General features: G+C 41.3%; 1 protein-coding gene across 2 annotated transcripts in view; it reads right to left on the bottom strand.

Annotated features, from left to right (window-relative positions):
- ZBTB47 (zinc finger and BTB domain containing 47) overlaps nt 1-6,751 on the bottom strand; it is a 46,856-nt gene extending 40,105 nt beyond the window's left edge. For both annotated transcript variants that reach the window (XM_075214114.1, XM_075214115.1), the window contains exon 1: nt 6,539-6,751. In XM_075214114.1, the coding sequence (XP_075070215.1) occupies nt 6,539-6,688 (150 nt within the window). In that variant the 5' untranslated portion in view covers nt 6,689-6,751. The remainder of the gene's footprint in view (nt 1-6,538) is intronic.
- Between the last annotated feature and the right edge of the window lie 14,879 nt (nt 6,752-21,630).

The following is a 21,630-nucleotide window of genomic DNA, read 5'->3' as shown; positions in this document are numbered from 1 at the left end:
ATATATATATACATACACATACACATACAAGTTAACCCGTGCATGATACTCATGCATTCTAGTCAAATCAAGATACTTAAGGTCTTAAAAAGGTTCTTGTCATGCATTTGGGCCTAGCCCAGGCCTCCTCAGGGGAAGATCGTTACTTCCCGACGCAAGCGCCCTTTTTAATGTGTGTTCATGAGGTAAAATTACCTCACGAAAATGAGTTTGAGCCCTACCAAATTTCAGCCCTTTTTGAATTTTTTTTCCCCACACACACCAAGAATTTAGTAGGTCAGTGTATAACTCCGCCCAGCAGGTGGCGCTGCAACTTGTTGTTTTTTTTCCACACACAGACGCCACTAAGCATTTATATATTAGATTATATATATATATATATATATATATATATATATATATATATATATATATATATATATATATATATATATATATATATACACATATACATACACACATATATATTAAATATGGAGGGGGGTACTGAGCACTCCCAGATGTTTGCAACTATGCATGAAATATTTATATGAAGTAAGCAGAAGCTTAAGCGGACTATAATACATCCACAGAAATCTCGCAGGTCCCGACTATGAACATACAATATTTTCATTGATTTTCACACTTCCAGTAGCTCGTACTATGCCTTTGTAATCTCACTTCTTTTTTTAGTAACAAAAGAGATACCTAGCAGGTAACCAGCAGGTTTATAGGTACTTGAAAAGATTTTTGAAAATACTAAACTTCCTGTTGTGAACTTTTCGCACCTATCACTACACTTCAAAAACATTTTTATCCCGCTGTTTAAAGCTCGAGAGCAAATCATTAATCATACAAATATAGGTGCCTTTCGCCAGCCCTCGCTCATTTTCGTAATAAAATAAAATGGGTGAGCCCCAGAAAATGAATATGGGTTGGAGTTATTCAAACTGACAAACTGCATCATAACTTACAATGATCAACAAATGATTGCTTGTAATATTACATGGGAATCAGCCCAGCGTGTAACCCAAAGCTGGCACCAGACATACATCTAGACCCTGTGCCTCCACGAACTGACCGTCACCCTGTAACCTCCATGGATTTGTCCAGCCCTGTTTTCATTAGAATCATATTGCACCATCATATTGCAAATTATAACATGTAACCAAGGCAGCTGCAACGTACAGTGACTGACTGCAAAATGACCAGGACCACATGCAATATCAATACCTAGAAGGGAAATAAACAGTGTTCTGGATAAGTAGAATGGATGGATCACGGTAACTACCCAGTGATGTAGGGGAATGTCAGCTCACAGGGCTAGAGGTTTGCAGGCATGTGTAACAGAGCAAGTGGGCAGCACAGTGGCTCAGTGGTTAGCAATTCTGCTTAGAGCACTGGAGTCATGGGTTCAATTCCCATCCATGGCCTTATCAGTGTGGAGTTTGTATGTTCTCCCCGTGTTTGCGTGGGTTTCCTAGGGGTGCTCCGGTTTCCTCCCACACTACAAAGACAAACTGATAGGTTAATTGGCTGCTATCAAAATTGACCCCCAGTCTCTTTCTGTGTGTGTGTGTGTGTGTATGTATGTTAGGGCATTTAGACTAAGCTCCAATGGGACAGAGACTGATGTGAATGAGTTCTCTGTACAGCGCTGCGGCATTAGTGGCGCTATATAAATAAATGATGATGAAGTATATATATTTTGCAAACAAATATTTGTTGTTCAATGGGACAATTGTGCTTATCTGTATTCAATAAATGTATACATTGACATTAATATATCATTTGCGGCCCAGACTTTTCCTGAAAGAAAGTGGCAATTTATTGTTTAGGCTTTTGGTAAGGATAACACAACAACTGGTAATAAATAGATGTTGTCTTTAAAGATAAAACAACAGTGTTGTTGAAATTGTGTTCTCCCGTTCCCTTACTGGGGGTAACTTACTAACACACGTGCCTTAACGTCGCTACTAACTAGCATTGGTAACTTAATGTAGGTCAGACTAAGGGATACAATGGTTACAATAAACCACACTCCCCAAAACAGGCGAGTGCACTATATAAATAAAAAGAAAATGTGATGAGTTTTGTGCTGTATATACTTGAAGCAAACACTTGTAATGTAAATGATCTGCCCCAATTCTCTACAAATATATGGGACATGTAAACAGGAAAATAAAAACCTGCCACATCCACTGCCAACAGGACGGTTTATTTATTGATTCAAGTCAGCGATCAATTCCATATAGAAGGTTTATTTCTATTTTTTCTTTAAATAACAAGTTAAATAACTTTTAATCATGCATCTCATTTGTCTTAGCTGTCCTTCACCAAATCAATATCTGAATAAAAATATCTCGGACTTTGGTTGCCATGGTTCTGTGCAGAATTAAAAACAATTCATAGCAGCCTGAAGAAACAAACCAAGGAAAAATGGAAAATAACATTCTTCTTATAGCTTGCAACAGTGATTTACGTTGACAAAAAACACACCTAAGTTTGACATGTGACTGCAGCTTTAAGAAACGGCAAGAAAACAACTAAAATATAGCAGTGTGTATTATCAGATATGCCATGAAAGACAAGAATATAACAGTTACCTGTGCAGGGAGCCAGATCACTAACTCAGTTGAGTCTTAGAAAGCACCAACTAATAGGATAATTACTATGAAGGTGCAAACAAAGAATATTACACGGAGCAGTGCAAACACATGAACATTTTGGGGACGAGTCCCTGTGTTCGGGAGACTTGACAAAGGGTGTTGTCTCAGACGTGGCAATGTTTGCTCTGCTCACAATATTATTAAGCTTCTATTGCACCTTTCTATTTAATATACAGTCTGACCGGAGGGTATGCTCGGAGCCTTTCTGGCAAGACGACCAGGAACGATCCGTGAGACTACCTGTTACTATGTGTTGATATCTGTTCCACAGCAGCAAAATAATGCTGATCAGACATCGCTGTTACTAATTAAATTGCTGCAACACAGAAACAGAAAGTGTACACAAGACAAGTTTAAAATAAATAAATATATTCCAGTAGTATAGAGTCAATAAAAAAAACAAAGCAAAAAATAATATTGCACAGCTGCTAAACACTGTATGGGCAGGACGGAGAGTCCGTGACCAAACTGGTTGGTACGCTCGTTGGAAACGGTCCAGCCGGTCAAGCATAGCGGTCACAAGCCCCAGGGTGCTATTTTATGACAGGTCTTAAAATACTTTTATAAAACAAGAAGAAAAAAAATAAAGAAATACGAGTACACCCAATGGAATACACAGAAAATACTTGTTAGCCACTAATGAGCCACCCAATACCCGTGGAGATTGGCAGACCAATACTTACCAAATAGGCACACTGGGCACATGTCTAAGCCAGAGTTTTTCCAAAGTGGGGGAGGGGGGGCACTAAAATGGTTTCATCTTTATTTAAACTTTTATTTTTCATGTTTTCTATAATAAATAATGGAGGGGGGTTGTTGGTCAGAGTGGTACGCGTATATATCATGTACAAGTGCGTATTTATTCCCAATCCCAGGGAAACGTTGAGCCTAAACACACCCGCGGCTGGTTAGCGCACTTTAAACTTCTGGGGCCCTTCCCACTTCCAGGTCAGCATCACTGCGCTACGTTCCCACTACGCGAGCTGTGTATTATTCCCTGTGGGCCACCGACACAAATAAGTCACACAAGTATCCCAGTAATGCTGACTGTTATACGGCTTAATGGGCAAGATCGCCATCAGGAACGGTGAAGAGAAATGATAGAAGGTGGCGAGGACTCTCAGTGAGGTGGGCAGCTAATTAGTATGAACAAGGGCCCATGGCCTCGTTATCATTCAGCATATTCTAACCGCCACACACAGACGAGAGAGGGAAATGTAAGGAGCGATAACAGCTTATAATAGGTCACACAGGCAGCCAACACCATCCTAATACTGGTCCTGCCATTACCAGGGAAGGAGCTGGGGCCTACAGGTGACTATTGGGGGGCCCATCTGTTGCCCATCACTGTGCCTCAGTTTAAGAAAATACTACAATTGTTTACAAGTTTAAAAGCCCCAATGAGAACTTACCCAGTTCAGTCACCAGGGGCTGGTTGGGTTGGGTGGGGGGGGGGGGATAATTGGACCCCCGGGTGAGTCCCACAGTGAGCTACTTTGGGCTGGGTCACTGGGCTAACTGCATTTTTTTTTTACGCCTTTAAAATGTTCATAATAGGTTGTTGAGCAGCATCTCACCCCCCCTGGGCTAAAATTTGCCAGCCAGCCTCTGTCGGTGACTACAATCCTTAGCAGAGGAAGTATGTGCCCAAATTACAAAATTCACATAAGTGCTTTACTGCACATTACCATATTTCCAGGAAACTGCTTGGCAGCAACACATTCTGCAGCATATAAGGGGTGCACAATGTAACACAGAATTCAGGAGTCAGTCACATCTGGAAGCCAGAGAATAAGTGCATCTATTGACTCTATTACAATGGTTCCCAAAATGTAGTAATTTTTACTTAACGTGCATTTACTACCGGGCTATATATAACATTTACAGGAGATCAATCTGTAGATATGTTGAATTTTGTTTGTTTTTTTATCAGTGAACACAGATGGGCTGGAGACGTGACACAGAAAGAGAAGGAATGCCAACAATGAGATATTTTGGTACCTCCCAGAGAGCATTTCTACACCCCTGCCTAAAGGGTCCATTTGCAAAGTGAATTTAAATCTGAAAAATAATTATATTTGTATATATTGCAGAGCTGATCAGCAGTAATGTTATGCTTTAAATGTCAGAACATCTGAAAGGAAAAAAAAAAGAAGAAACTCCTATCTATAATAACATATCAGCAGGCGTAATAATGTCAGGTAAAGAAGTGTTACAAGCAATAACAAACAAATTTGACAATAAAGCAGGAAGGAGCTGGGGGTCGCAGGTGAAGGGTCTGAGGGCCACATGTGGCCCTAGGGCCAGCTGTTCTGAAGTGCATAAAACAACAGCACCTTTTTCATTTGCACCAGTTTCCAGTGGCGCACGCAGGGGGGGGGGGGGGGGGGGGTTCTGGGACTCCAGAAACCCCTCCGCTAAAAAAGTGCCCTATATAGTGGCACTGTACTATACAGCAGCCGCGGCGCTGTCAAAGAAGCGTCTGCGGCGGTGCTGTATAGTACAGTGCTGCCTAAACGTTCAGCATCTTCCTGCATTATTGTCAGATTTAAAGGTTATAGCTTGTATCATTATATAAAATGCCTGCCGATATGTTATTACTGATAGATGTCTCTTTTTGGGGGGAAAGGGGGGGTGTGTGTGTCTCTGCACACACTGGAGGCAGACATTTTGTGGGCTGGACCAATGCAACTTATCCATTCACTACAATCTAGTGACATCACCAAGTCACAAAGTGACTGGTTCCTATAATGAATTTAATGCAGGGTTAAGCATGCACTAAGTAGTACATTATTATCCGTTAGTAAACTAGTGATTATGACACTAAATTTATTTTGCACTGTACAACCTCAATAATATATACTGCAGCGCTGCAGGAAGATCTGGATATTCCGATTATAATGCAAACCTCCCAGTACAAATATTTAGATTCCATCCCAGCCAGTTACATTTATTTTCTAATCAGGCACGTGACAGATAAACTTGGATTTATACAGAACTCTGTAATGTAAACGGAAGCAAGCAAACTGCCCCATCACTCTCCAGCCTCATTAATTATGTAAATTCTCCAGCACAACTCTAAAGAGCTACAAAAGTTGTGATGATCACACAAACGTCTTTCATTAGCAGAGGAAAGTCTGCGATTGTTAAACCATGTTTGTTAGACATCTCCAAAGTGGTTCCAACATTTGGTGCAAAGGGGCCTACAATACACAGCAGTATCATTCTGCACTGAGGGGGTTAATAAGGCAGACATCAGGCCTGCACCTCTAGTGTAACAATATTAGGAAAGTAATCTAATGACATCTAGATACTTTGTGCTACAACTCCACCTACATTGTTCATACAAACACTGTAACAGAAATAAATAGGACAATAGTTGCAGACACAGACATCCATTTATAGACTTGTCAAAGCAGCAATGATGAGGACATCTGCAATGGATGGACCTCACTATACATAAACCCAAGCCTGTTACTATGCTGCTCAGTAAATCATCTTTCACAAATAAAAGGTCTAAGCTGCCTGACAACATGAAGACAGGGGCTGGGAAACAGGTAAAAATAAAATGCAAACAAAAACCTGCATTCTTAATTATGTAAACTTGACACATGATCAAATTTGATTTATCAACACCCAAAGAGCAAATAAATAAAATTATAATGAAGGGGAATAAAATTATAATGAAGGGGGGGGACTTGGTGCTGGTGGCTGGATTAGCATCAGTACAAAAGCTGGAGCCCCCAGAAGCAGAGGCCCAGCTCAGGAGGCTCCCTCTGTGCCATCACCCCCAGCACTCACATGCAATCACCCCCACATCTGGGAGAGCATGCACTGCACCCCCCACACTGCAGGCCTCATCCAGACAAATGAGAAGGGGACTGAAGTACCATTGTGCTGGCGGTCTGCAGGGCTGGGAGGGAAGGAAGGCTGCTCCTGCGCTGTCTGCACGGGGGGCTGTGTCCATGAACGTCCAGGCCTGGTGCATGCCCCCCTGCTCTGCTGCCTCTTATTGTCCTACATGCCCCGCTCCTGGGCATCCCTCAGCCAGCGCCATGTTACATTCCCGGCTCTGCCCGGCCTCTCCAGCGCTGTGGGTGTGCTGCCCGGGGCCGGCCTGCTATTGGACGGGCGGGGTCACGTGGCGCGGGGGCCCGGCCCCCCTCCTCCTGCTTAAAGAGACAAAGTGAGGGGGAGGGGTCGGGGTTCTGGGGGGTGACTCTGGGAGCCGCGAATGTGGGGATACAATGTAACAATCTGCGTGTTACAGTGTATCCGGCTGTTCTGGGGGCAGCAGTGTCACAGGGGGGCAGCGATACCATGAGGGGTGACATAGAGGGCTGATAAAGAACAGTAAGAACAGTGATACATAGAAGGATTACAGAGAAGAGTAAGAGCAGTGACACAGAGAAGGGTAAGAACAGTGACACAGAGAGGGATGATAGAGTTTAGTAAGAGCAGTGACACAGAGATGGATGATAGAGAATACTAAGAGCAGTGGCAGAGAGGGATGATATAGAAGAGTAAGTAAGAGCAGTGACACAGAGAGGGATGATAGAGAAAAGTAAGAGCAATGACACAGAGAGGGATTATAGAGAAGAGTAAGAGCAGTGACACAGAGAGGGATGATAGAGAATACTAAGAGCAGTGACAGAGAGGGATGATATAGAAGAGTAAGTAAGAGCAGTGACACAGAGAGGGATGATAGAGTAGAGTAAGAGCAATGACACAGAGAGGGATGATAGAGAAGAGTAAGAGCAGTGACACAGAGAGGGATGATAGAGAAAAGTAAGAGCAATGACACAGAGAGGGATGATAGAGAAGAGTAAGATCAGTGACACAGAGATGGATGATAGAGAATAGTAAGAGCAGTGACAGAGAGGGATGATATAGAAGAGTAAGTAAGAGCAGTGACACAGAGAGGGATGATAGAGAAGAGTAAGAGCAGTGACACAGAGAGGGATGATAGAGAAAAGTAAGAGCAGTGACACAGAGAGATGATAGAGAATAGTAAGAACAGTGACACAGATAGGGATGATAGAGAATATTAAGAGCAGTGACACAGAGAGGGATGATAGAGAATAGTAAGAGCAGTGACACAGGGAGGGATGATAGAGAATAGTAAGAGCTGTGACACAGAAAGGGATGATAGAGAATAGTAAGAGCAGTGACACAGAGAGGGATGACAGAGAATAGTAAGAGCAGTGACACAGAGAGGGATGATAGAGAAGAGTAAGAGCAGTGACACAGAGAGGGATGATAGAGAATAGTAAGAGCAGTGACACAGAGAGGGATGATAGAGAATAGTAAGAGCTGTGACACAGAGAGGGATGACAGAGAAGTGTAAGAGCAGTGATACAGAGAGGGATGATAGAGAAGAGTAAGAGCAGTGACACAGAGAGGGATGATAGAGAATAGTAAGGGCAGTGACACAGAGAGGGATGATAGAGAATAGTAAGAGCAGTGACACAGAGAGGAATGATAGAGAAAAGTAAGAGCAGTGACACAGAGAGATGATAGAGAATAGTAAGAACAGTGACACAGATAGGGATGATAGAGAAGATTAAGAGCAGTGACACAGAGAGGGATGATAGAGAATAGTAAGAGCAGTGACACAGAGAGGGATGATAGAGAATAGTAAGAGCAGTGACACAGAGAGGGATGATAGAGAAGAGTAAGAGCAATGACACAGAGAGGGATGATAGAGAAGAGTAAGAGCAGTGACACAGAGAGGGATGATAGAGAAGAGTAAGAGCAGTGACACAGTGAGGGATGATAGAGAAGAATAAGAGCAATGACACAGAGAGGGATGATAGAGAAGAGTAAGAGCAGTGACACAAAGAGGGATGATAGAGAAGAGTAAGTGCAATGACACAGAGAGGGATGATAGAGAAGTGTAAGAGCAATGACACAGAGAGGGATGATAGAGAAGAGTAAGAGCAGTGACACCGAGAGGGATGATAGAGAAGAGTAAGAGCAGTGACACAGTGAGGGATGATAGAGAAGAGTAAGAGCAGTGACACAGAGAGGGATGATAGAGAAGAGTAAGAGCAGTGACACAGATAGGGATGATAGAGAAGAGTAAGAGCAATGACACAGAGAGGGATGATAGAGGAGAGTAAGAGCAGTGACACAGAGAGGGATGATAGAGAAGAGTAATAGCAGTGATACAGAGAGGGATGATAGAGAAGAGTAAGAGCCATGACACAGAGATGGATGATAGAGAAGAGTAAGAGCAGTGACACAGAGAGGGATGATAGAGAAGAGTAAGAGCAGTGACACAGAGAGGGATGATAGAGAAGAGTAAGAGCAATGACACAGAGAGGGATGATAGAGAAGTGTAAGAGCAATGACACAGAGAGGGATGATAGAGAAGAGTAAGAGCAGTGACACAGAGAGGGATGATAGAGAAGAGTAAGAGCAGTGACACAGAGAGGGATGATAGAGAAGAGTAAGAGCAGTGACACAGAGAGGGATGATAGAGAATAGTAAGAGCAGTGACACAGAGAGGGATGATAGAGAATAGTAAGAGCTGTGACACAGAGAGGGATGACAGAGAAGTGTAAGAGCAGTGATACAGAGAGGGATGATAGAGAAGAGTAAGAGCAGTGACACAGAGAGGGATGATAGAGAATAGTAAGAGCAGTGACACAGAGAGGGATGATAGAGAATAGTAAGAGCAGTGACAGAGAGGAATGATAGAGAAAAGTAAGAGCAGTGACACAGAGAGATGATAGAGAATAGTAAGAACAATGACACAGATAGGGATGATAGAGAAGATTAAGAGCAGTGACACAGAGAGGGATGATAGAGAATAGTAAGAGCAGTGACACAGAGAGGGATGATAGAGAATAGTAAGAGCAGTGACACAGAGAGGGATGATAGAGAAGAGTAAGAGCAATGACACAGATAGGGATGATAGAGAAGAGTAAGAGCAGTGACACAGAGAGGGATGATAGAGAAGAGTAAGAGCAGTGACACAGTGAGGGATGATAGAGAAGAATAAGAGCAATGACACAGAGAGGGATGATAGAGAAGAGTAAGAGCAGTGACACAAAGAGGGATGATAGAGAAGAGTAAGTGCAATGACACAGAGAGGGATGATAGAGAAGTGTAAGAGCAATGACACAGAGAGGGATGATAGAGAAGAGTAAGAGCAGTGACACCGAGAGGGATGATAGAGAAGAGTAAGAGCAGTGACACAGTGAGGGATGATAGAGAAGAGTAAGAGCAGTGACACAGAGAGGGATGATAGAGAAGAGTAAGAGCAGTGACACAGATAGGGATGATAGAGAAGAGTAAGAGCAATGACACAGAGAGGGATGATAGAGGAGAGTAAGAGCAGTGACACAGAGAGGGATGATAGAGAAGAGTAATAGCAGTGATACAGAGAGGGATGATAGAGAAGAGTAAGAGCCATGACACAGAGATGGATGATAGAGAAGAGTAAGAGCAGTGACACAGAGAGGGATGATAGAGAAGAGTAAGAGCAGTGACACAGAGAGGGATGATAGAGAAGAGTAAGAGCAATGACACAGAGAGGGATGATAGAGAAGTGTAAGAGCAATGACACAGAGAGGGATGATAGAGAAGAGTAAGAGCAGTGACACAGAGAGGGATGATAGAGAAGAGTAAGAGCAGTGACACAGAGAGGGATGATAGAGAAGAGTAAGAGCAGTGACACAGAGAGGGATGATAGAGAAGAGTAAGAGCAGTGACACAGAGAGGGATGATAGAGAAGAGTAAGAGCAGTGACACAGAGAGGGATGATAGAGAAGAGTAAGAGCAGTGACACAGAGAGGGATGATAGAGATGAATTCAGTTCCCCCCAGAATACCACTGTGGTAATATATTACCGTTAATACAGTAATTTTAACCTGAGTCCAATGCTTCCTACTTATAGCTAAGAGAGCTTACACACTGCAGAATCGGCACAACATGGTTCCATCGTTGAACGAGATTTTTGGTTCCGTTTTAAAATCTGGTTCAACAATACAATGTGCTTTGGAACGATAACCGTTCATCGTTCCAGGGTACACCCACAATGGCAGAACACTCACAATTGGTGCAGCACCGGGACCCATGGAGAAAATGGGGCCCGCTGCGTTGCGGATGCAGCGGGTTGGGGGTCCTCGGCTCCCTCCTCCCCCCCCTCCCCACCATCGGGGCCCACAGCTCCCTAGTTCTGCCTCTGTTCACACTACTGTGATATCGGGCCCTTCTACCTGGATTTATGCTGAAATCTGAATGAGGACCTGTGAGATTAAAAAGTAACAAATTTACAAGCGATGAAATTGATTATGTTCCAAAAAGAGGCACAATATATACCCAGGTAGGACAAATGGATGTCATAAATATGATAATAGGTAGGATTCAATAGAAAGGCTGTATAATGTATATCATAGAGGAATCAAGCAGGTGCAAAGTAATGAAAAAGAGAATTAAGCTACAATCAAAGGGACCAGCCTAAAACGATGACTGAAAGATCTCAACAGCAATATGTTTTTTTATTCATTGAGTCTATTAAAACATTTAGTAGATTCAAACCATTATAAAGTACTGATGATCAGGTGCAAGTGTGGATTCAATCAGTATTAAAAACAAGTATAGACGCAATCAATAAGGAGGGTATGTGATGTGGTGGGGTGATATAAGATAGGTGTCAGTATTTTATAATGTATACCGTATAGATTATTTCTATACAAATTATATACACTGTTAAAAGTAAGCCAAATGGTTTATTTCATATAAAACTAATGCCTGATCATATCATACTAAAACTTTTCCAATATTTAGAGAATTGAACCAACAATATGATTCAAACATATTATAAAAATGTATTCAAGAGATAAAAGATATGAGCTTTTAAAGTTTATTTGCCAATATTTAATTTTGCAAACAATATTTTTTTAGATTTTGTAACAAAGTAATTTTTACATGGAAATAGTCTTTAATAATTTTGTAAAGAAACTCTCAGTAGTATGGTTTGATTATTTAATTAAAGAAGATGTTCAAAATGTACTCCTTCTGTTTGCACGCAAGCCTGGAGGTGCTGGGGCCATTGGGCAACAGAATCGTCGATAATCCTCTGATCCAGAACCGTCCACACTTCCAACAAACGTTGCTTGGGATTGATTACATCATGGATTGGTCTCTGGTAGACTCTCTCCTGTATCACGCTCCACACTTTATAATCGTCAGGGTTCCAATCTGGACTATTCGGAGGCCATAGTGTGGGAGGAATGAAGTCTGGTGTCTCTCTTGTTAGCATTTCAATGGTTTCCCTGGTTCTTTGGACTGGCGCTGTTCTGTTGAAAAACAAAATAGCCTTCTGGGGCCAGATTTCTGATAACAGATAGAAGATGCTGCGACAGCAGAACGTCGCGATAGAACTCTCATAGAAATTGACGACTGCTGTAATTCTTGGATTCCCTCAAACCTTTTATCATGTGCAAATCTTCTTTACTGAAAGGCATTTTTATAGAAAATTGCAACTTTTTTTTATTTTTGTTTTCTATTATAATATCATCTGCTTTTTTGGGCGGGAAATAAAAACCAGAAGTCATTAAAATAAAAAAGTAAGTACGAGGGTATTTTTTATTTTAAAAATATTATTATTAAAGTTTGGCTTACTTTTTATTGAACCACGGTGTATATGTTATCAGTGAAAAAGGGTCTTTTTATTATGGAGTCCCATTTGTAAAGCACCCGGAAGTAAAATTAGGAAAATAGTGTCCATCTTCATATATATTTAACTGGAAAACGAATACTTATTGGGAGATACACTAGTTGTCCTTATACTATATCTGTGGCTGAATCAGGTAGCAATAACTTATTGAAAATATTTATTTCAATTAGGGGTGCAGTGCGCCAATTGATATTATTGCAAATGTACTTTTTTTTTGTGTGTTGCATTGTTGTATTACAAATGTTTTTATTTCTGATACAATAGCCATTTGTTGCAGGAAATCTGTTTTGTAACTTCATGCAATTTAGACCCTTTTTCTCTGTGAGTGACCAACACTTTTTTAGCCTGAATGTACAGCAGGAAGTCGTTACCTTTTCATCCTGTGTGTTAGAACCTGTCTGAACAATGTAAACAGCAGGTGATTTGGGAAATCACAGATTGATGTAAATTTTTATAAAGTATAAAATTGCATTATCTCAAGTCTAGAGAATATTATATACTGATGTTAAATATCCGATGTAATATATTAGATGTTGTGATGCTGCTAGCAGCAATGTGAAAAGGTGTTGACCCATCCAGGCTGATTTATGTGCAGGCTGCATGAAGCTGCCGGGATTAGTTACAGGGGCAGGAGGCTGAATAGCCTCCTGCCAGGGTATGTGTGTAAAACTGTATATAAAGAGCTATGTTTTACCATGTAGCATCACTCCATCTGAACTTCTGTATGATCACCAGTACCACTAACTAGTGTGGAAAAGTGTTTGTCAGGGCTTTTGAGCTTACGCTCTAATCTGTTCCCTGGCTGTCCTGTGTTGAGCCCAGCGTCTCTGTGTCAACTCTCTGCCCGCTACCCAGCAGTCCTGATCCATAGTAAGTGGTCAGGAGGTACCAGGCAGCCCACAGCAAAGAGGCGCTGCAGCAGCTATACGAGCTACCCCAGAAGTAAGCGGTTTTAGGCCACGCAAATGAGCCTAGTGACTCCTAGTGACTCCTACAACTATTGCACAGTTGGCATTCGCAGTCGGCGAGTGTCTGGTGGAAAGGTGGCACCAGTAAGAGTGGTTAGTAACAGTTAGTTACTGACGGTGAGAAGGAAACCAAGATAAACTGTGCAGGAATAACATCCAATCTCCCGTCTTCCTCCCCTTACAGACCGGGGCTGAAGTAAGACCATCCGGTCACAGTTTCCCATACTGAAAATCTATAAAATTAGTTACCTCATACTCTCCGGATAATTTCTCTCATAGCCTAAATGTGTAACTATATTGATTTATTTTTGCAAACTTTAGTCACCAAATCACCCTCACAAAGAACACTGCAGTCCCAAATGTATCATTAATTTGGTCCCCACATTACTTTCTTGTCACTATTAACATACAATCACTATAAATCCCTGTACATAAATATTCCTCGTGATAAAGGTTTGCAAGATGTTTAACACAAGTGATTTGTCTGTAGATCATCCATTTATTTTAGTTTCTATTTAATCTATTTTATTTCTTTGAACACTTTTTTTATTTGCGATTTATTACCTCCAGATCTGTGGCACGGCAATGGGGGCTCATTTTGCACCCTGCTTTGCTATTTATGGACTGGGGAAGGCTAGTAATGTTACGGGAGATGAATCTCCTCCACAACATATTCTGTGAAGATATATATTGAGGACATTCTAGTTATTTGGAAGGGGGTGTAAATTGCATTCAGAAATTAAATAATCTAGAATTAAACTTTAAACTTACATATACATTTTCTAAAGCTGATATTGTTTCATTAGATTTAAGTATAAATACGGATAACAGTAAGATCACCACATATTAATATTTATTTAAATCCTTCCAGTTGTCATCCCAGATGAAATCTCTTCTATATCCCATATAGCAAATTCATTTGCTTACTTGGAATTGAGATGTTGAAGACTTGTTTCTCCAAGAAGCAGAATTTTTGAAAAACTACTTTTAGAAAAAAGGTAAATTGTTGTTGTAATCATTGAAACTTTACAAAAGTTAATATTATTGGTAGAAAATCCCTTCTAGGTAATAAGAATAAGAAATAAAAATCAAGAACAAAATAAGATTAAACAAGATTATTTATTCATAATACAATGTAACTCTCAGTACAGAATTATGTAAAACACTTTAGGAAACTCAAAAACCTAAAACAGTTTATACATGAGTCACCAGTCTAAAACAAATATTGTGCCACAGTATTTTTCCGCAAACTATAGGAACAGCAGAGGGTAGTATAGGTTGTTTTAACTGAATGAATTACAAAACATATTTTATATATATATATATATATATATAGTAATTTCTCCTGAGCCATTGATAAAACAACTCAATGTAGATGGCGTCTGGCCTACTGGGTACAATGTGGAATGCATTTGTCACTGTCAGGTCCGGTTTATAAGGTTAACGGAGCCTGTATCACTGCAGCTTCCCCATGGATAATTTAAATGCAATACTTATATGTAAATCAGCTATTATTTTAAAGTGTTCTATCTTTTTATAACCCGTTTATTCTTCTTTCATTCTAATATTTCTAAGTTTTCTTTGATTCTACACTTCTCCTCAAAGCTCCATAACTACACTAGTCTGTAAGGGTACTTGGCTAACACTGTCGTTCAAGGTGTCTGATCTTCCCCCAGTATCTGCATATGGGCTTCTCTTGCCCATAGTACTTGTCATTAGGTCTTCCTTTCTTAGGAGTGGTGTTATTCCTCATGGGTCTGTTATATGGGCAGCACGGTGGCTCAGTGGATAACACTTCTCACAGCACTGGGGTCATGAGTTTGATTCCCGATCATGGCCTTATCTGTGAGGTGTTTGTATGTTCTCGCCGTGTTTGCGTGGGTTTCCTCCAGGTGCTCCAGTTTCCTCCCACACTCCAAAAACATACTGGTAGGTTAATTGGCTGCTCACAAAATTAACCCTTGTGTGTCTGTTAGGGGATTTAGACTGTAAGTTCCAATGGGGCAGGGACTGATGGGAATGACATGTATGCTCTGTACAGCGCTGCAGAATTGGTAGCGCTATATAAATAAATGGTGATGATGATGATGATGATAATATGGCTCTATGTCTTGTCTAGGCCCCATTTTCATTTATTTGAACTTATTACACATTTCAGTCACCTTAATGTTCATTGTTGCTAAATTATTTTCTAATTCTGGCATCGTGTATTGGTTAAGACTCTCATTGGGGTACTTTCTCCGCAATGTGCAGAATTACAATGGTATCTTAATCGTCCACACAGTCTCTGACCCTTCTTTTAAAGTCCTCAAAAGTATAGTTGACATTCTGCATGTTTAGCAGTTCTAGCTGCATTTTCACGTCATCTCAGATGTTTGCAATAAATTTGCTCTATTAACAATGTGTCAGCTTCATCGCTTCTCATGTCCTCCAACCTCCTGACTTCTGTTAGTGTCTTCTTATCACATATCGCCCTAATATAAGAGGCTCGATACTCTCACCTGCCAAAAGTGGGGATCCCCGACAGCGCTGGGCGCAGCATCCGACCGATTGCGGCGGCCATCAGATGGACGCGCATGCGCAAATCCGTCCTGCCAGATAGATCTCCTCCTCTCTGCTCCCATTCGTCCAGCCTGTCATCACATCACTATTTAAGGCACCTGGGCCAACAGCTGCCTGTTCTTTGTTTGTCAGCCCTGACAATATGAAGACTTGGCTCCATGGCTCCAGCTTACCTGTTCCTGTATCTCTGCATGACTAACTCAGCAGCTCATTTCTGGATATCAACTCACAAAGTTACCATCCATTCCAGCACCTCAGCTCAGCTGCACCAGTGTGTCTAATCTACAGTTCTCAGCTCACATAGCTCTCTTACCTGTTCCTGTATCTCTGCATGACTGACTCAGCAGCTCATTTCTGGATATCAACTCACAGAGTTACCATCCATTCCAGCACCTCAGCTAAACTGCACCAGTGTGTCTAATCTACAGTTCTCAGCTCACATAGCTCTCTTACCTGCTTCCTGTATCTCTGCATGACTGACTCAGCAGCTCATTTCTGGATATCAACTCACAAAGTTACCATCCATTCTAGCACCTCAGCTCAGCTACACCAGTGTGTCTAATCTACAGTTCTCAGCTCACAAAGCTCTCTTACCTGCTTCCTGTATCTCTGCATGACTGATTCAGCTGCTCATTTCTGGATATCAACTCACAAAGTTACCATCCTTTCCAGCACATCAGCTCAATTGCACCAGTGTGTTTAATCTACAGTTCTCAGCTCACAGAGCTCTCTTACTTGCTTCCTATATCTCTGCATGACTGACTCAGCAGCTCATTTCTGGATATCAACTCACAGAGTTACCATCCATTCCAGCACCTCAGCTCATCTGCACCAGTGTGTCTAATCTACAGTTCTCAGCTCACATAGCTCTCTTACTTGCTTCCTATATCTCTGCATGACTGACTCAGCAGCTCATTTCTGGATATCAACTCACAGAGTTACCATCCATTCCAGCACCTCAGCTCATCTACACCAGTGTGTCTAATCTACAGTTCTCAGCTTACAAAGCTCTCTTGCCTGCTTCCTGTATCTCTGCATGACTGATTCAGCTGCTCGTTTCAGGATATCAACTCACAGAGTTACCATCCTTTCCAGCACCTCAGCTCAACTGCAACAGTGTGTCTAATCTACAGACCTCAGCTCACAGAGCTCTCCTACCGGTTACTGTATTTCTGCATGTCTGACTCAGCTCTGCTCATTCCTGGATATCAGCTCACAGAGTTACCATCCTTTCCAGCACCTCAGCTCAGCTGCACCAGTGTGTCTAATCTACAGTTCTCAGCTCACAGAGCTCTCTTACCTGTTCCTCTATCTCTGCATGACTGACTCAGCAGCTCATTTCTGGATATCAACTCACAGAGTTACCATCCTTTCCAGCACCTCAGCTCATCTGCACCAGTGTGTCTAATCTACAGTTCTCAGCTCACAGAGCTCTCCTACCGGTTCCTGTATTTCTGCATGTCTGACTCAGCACTGCTCATTCCTGGATATCAGCTTACAGAGTTTACCATCGTTTCCAGCATCTCAGCTCAGCTGTTCAGTGTGACTAATCTACAAGATGTCTGCTCACTGAGTCCCCCTACCTGTACCTGTATTTCTGCATGACAAACCTAGGAACCATATTCCCTGCCGTGAATTGTGACACTTCTGTAATATCAGCGAAAAGTCTTTCTGCATTTCTTTCCTTCCATGGGTAGTGATGCATTGTAGTATCAAATGCTGACAATCAAATGTAGCTCTCAAATATTGACAAACGTATTTCCTCATACTCAGGAGCCTGATGGGAAACTTCCTTGAAGGCTGTTCCTCTTGGTTGTCCAGTTAATATATCTGCTTTTATTTGGGTAGACCGGGACACTATGATGGGAAGGTCACAAGGGATTGTTAGGCAGGAGAAGCTCAATAAATATTACACATTTACTACTAAGGTAAGAAACCACAATATACTATTTTCTGATTAATTCAATATAAACTAATAATTATCATTAAGACATCTAATAAAATATAATCAAGTTTACAATGTGTACTTACCATCACTCTTGTGTAGTGGGGGTACCATTGGTGTGGCAGGTACAATGCACCGGGGTCCATTGAGATAATGGGGCCCCAGTTCCCTCCTCTCTTCCTCCCTGCACTGGGGCCCACAGCTTGCTAATTCCGTCTCTGTTCTAGTGTGCTTTCCTTCATCAATCTTATTAAATGAATGCCTTTGTCCTAGCAGTTATCCTGCACAATTTTAGCAGTTAGAATGTTGACTCTTATTTGGTGGTTGCTCTCATCACTTTCCCACACTGGATCCCAAATGGATCATTGTATCCCTCAGTTTGATCTCTTGAAAATAGTTCCTTTCTATTGTGTTCTCTGACTAACTGTCCTTAGATGTTGGTTTTACTATGTTTCACCTGGCCAGGTGTGTACACTAAGATTTTATATAAGGAAGCGTCTGACTTTGCTTTTATCACGTATCTCTCTGGTAAATGCTGGGGGTCCTGGGGATCCCCCAGGGTGCCCCCGTAACCTCAGGTGAAAAAGCTGTCTTAGGGCACAGATGGAGAATTTAGCGATATCTAAAGAACCCACTTGGTAGCATATAAAAACAAGCCAAAATACTACATTGTACAGCTCAACAACAAGTTACAAATTAAATCACTGCTGTTCCCTAATACATAAGCAATACACTAATGCTGGCAGAGAGGGGATGGCAATCGGGAAAACCTTTTTTAGTCTATACTTGGCAAACTGGTCTCACCACACTCATATGTTCCGAGATTCTCAGTTACAATTACTTAATTGTGCCACTTATATATTGAAAGCCACATGGACGCTGTAGGAGGTACACCACCCCCTCAGGGTAACGTTATGACATCTCAACCAGATAAAATGTCCTTCACAGATCTTCTCTCTCTAGCCTCTACCGTCTGCAATACCTGGTGATAAACCTTAACATTCCTCCCTCTCCTGAAGCCACTTCCATATCCATATTCAAACTAAGGTTATCCCCACCTTTATCCTCTACTCGAGGGGGGCCCTGGTTCCTGTCTCGGTCTCATCATTTCCCTCTCCCTCAATCTCTTTCTTCCTCTCCTTTCCTCTTTTCCTTCTCCCTTGATATAAATCGTCACTATATTATAATTCTTTTCTGGGTCTATTTCAAGTTCCAGATCATTGTTGTCATTATATTTGTCCATCTCATTTCTTCCACTAGACGTTTCTCACACTCTCAGTCACAGAATTGTTCCCACGTTATTACCAGGTTTAGGTTAGAACCATTACCAAAGAAACGTCACCTAGAATTGCAAAATATGTTGGAGACCCTCATATCAAGCGGAGGAAGAGTCTATGTTCTGTGAGATCAAGATTGAAGTTTTTGCCCTCACTGTTAGGTACCTGTTTGAAGCATGATGACAGGAGTGTAATATTGTGGGGAAGCTTCTCTACTTGAACAATTGGAGAAACCCGTCAAAATAGAGGGGAATTAGATGGAGCAAGATTTAGACAAATTTTGGAACAAAACTTACTGCTGTCCGCAAGAGACCTACAACTTGAGAGAAGATTTATAGTCCAGTAGGACAATGACCCAACGCATGCATTGATTGGCTTAAATACAAACTAAATGAATGTCCTGAAGTGGCTCAGTTGAAGCACAGACTTCGATTCCATCAAGGATCAAAATTATTTTAAAATTGGTGTTCGCGAGTGAGGCCAATGATCCCTATGTGTACACTCGCCTCTGCGAAGAGGAATTATCTCCACACTTTACAATCTCCGGGCTTACTACAGACAAACTAATTCCCCCACTTATAAAATTAGGTGGGAGGCGGATCTGGGTGAGCCGCCGGATGAGGACACCAGGTGGTAAATGTATCAAGCTGAGAGTTTTCCGACGGGTTTGAAAAGTGGAGATGTTGCCTATAGCAACCAATCAGATTCTAGCTATCATTTTGTAGAATGTACTAAATAAATGATAGCTAGAATCTGATTGGTTTTTCAAACCCGCCGAAAAACTCTCAGTTTGATACATTTAAAAGAAAGAGTCGCTAGGACATCCATTTCATCCCTGGTCAAGGAGAATGCAAATACAATATACTATCGTTGGTATCTGGGACCCACTAGACTGAAAAAATTTACGGTTCCACCTCTGACTTATGTTGGAGAGGCTGTGGGGAACAGGGGACCTTTCTTCACATTTGGTGCTCCTGTATTGCCTCTTTTTGGGATGATGTTGCCACTCTCATCAGTGTGGTTACTTCTGTCCAGGTCTCCAAATGTCCTTGGTCATTTCTCCTCGGTTTCGCTATTGTGATTTTGGATAAACATGCCGATAAATTTTCTATCCAAATTCTCAATGCCGCTAGATGTCTGGTCGCCAAGCATTGTAAAAACCCCGATCCCCCTCTAGACAACAACTATTTAATAAAATTTGGTGTATAGCTTCTATGGAAAAAATTTCTGCATATCTAAATAAGAAAACGCATATTTTTTTTTTTCAAATTTGGAATGATTGGTTTATTTATTATGGTGTTCCTGGGTTTTCACACCTGAGTGACCCTCCTTGTATTGTCATTTTCCTATGACTAATTTTAGGTAGACGATATATATTACAGCATCACTCAGCTGGTTCCGGGGGGCCCTGGTTCCTGTCTCGGTCTCATCATTTCCCTCTCCCTCAATCTCTTTCTTCCTCTCCTTTCCTCTTTTCCTTCCCCCTTGATATAAATCGTCACTATATTATAATTCTTTTCTGGGTCTATTTCAAGTTCCAGATCATTGTTGTCATTTTATTTGTCCATCTCAGAATGTTTTTTTTTTTTTTTTATATTTGGTCATCTTTTTATGCCTGTACTGCTAGATATTACCTGTCTATTGTACCTTTGGACCATGCAGAATGCTTATATTACTTTGTGGTGAATTTTTAATAAATAAAGTCTTTAAAAAAAATAAATAAAAAAAATTGGTGTTTGCGAACGGTCCCTATCTGACCTGATGGAACTAATGCAACTAAGAAACAGCTGTAGAGCTGCTTTATACGGATCCATACACACGTAAGTGTCTCTGAAAATCCCCTTCCTTATTCCCAATATACGGGCTCATTTAAAGCATTTGCACTCTGAACGTACGTAGGAAACCCTACACATAAAAAATAAGTATTTACATGTATGTGTTGAGTCGAACAAATCTCAAGCAGCATTTGTGGCAGGGATATCCCAGGCGTAACAAACCTACATACTTACGTCTAACGATAGCGCAGAGATGCGGAATGACAGTGTTAATACTAAATGCTAAACTTGTATTAGATTATTTGTGCACAATATAATAATGTTATGTGAATAGACAGCCCCAACTTGATATAATATAGCTACGACGTTAATGATTTAAGTACTATCAGCTGGAGGGCAAAATATGTCACCAACCTATGAGAACCAGCTAGACAGTCCTACTGATCGTTGTCATCATCAGTGAACCTCCAGTACCTGCAGGAGATACGCCTCCTAAAATGTGTATCCACTGAACCTGCCTGTACTGTACTCTCTAGGCATAAGTAGATGCAAGTCAATGATACACATAACACTATCTACGGATGTATACGGCCTCATTTTTGGTGCGCATGCGCATACGCAGTACGGTATTCTGTACCTTACGGGGAAAATTTACATGATTCGTGTCTGCAATAACTCTTGACGATAAGAGGACACTAATAAACAAATCCGCCCATTCTATATTCACTTCTATTACTACTTTAATTTCTATTTTATCTCTATTTTTA

Source organism: Mixophyes fleayi, chromosome 5 (assembly GCF_038048845.1).
Source record: "Mixophyes fleayi isolate aMixFle1 chromosome 5, aMixFle1.hap1, whole genome shotgun sequence".
Lineage (NCBI taxonomy): Eukaryota > Metazoa > Chordata > Amphibia > Anura > Limnodynastidae > Mixophyes > Mixophyes fleayi.
This window is presented reverse-complemented; position numbering and strand designations above follow the sequence as displayed.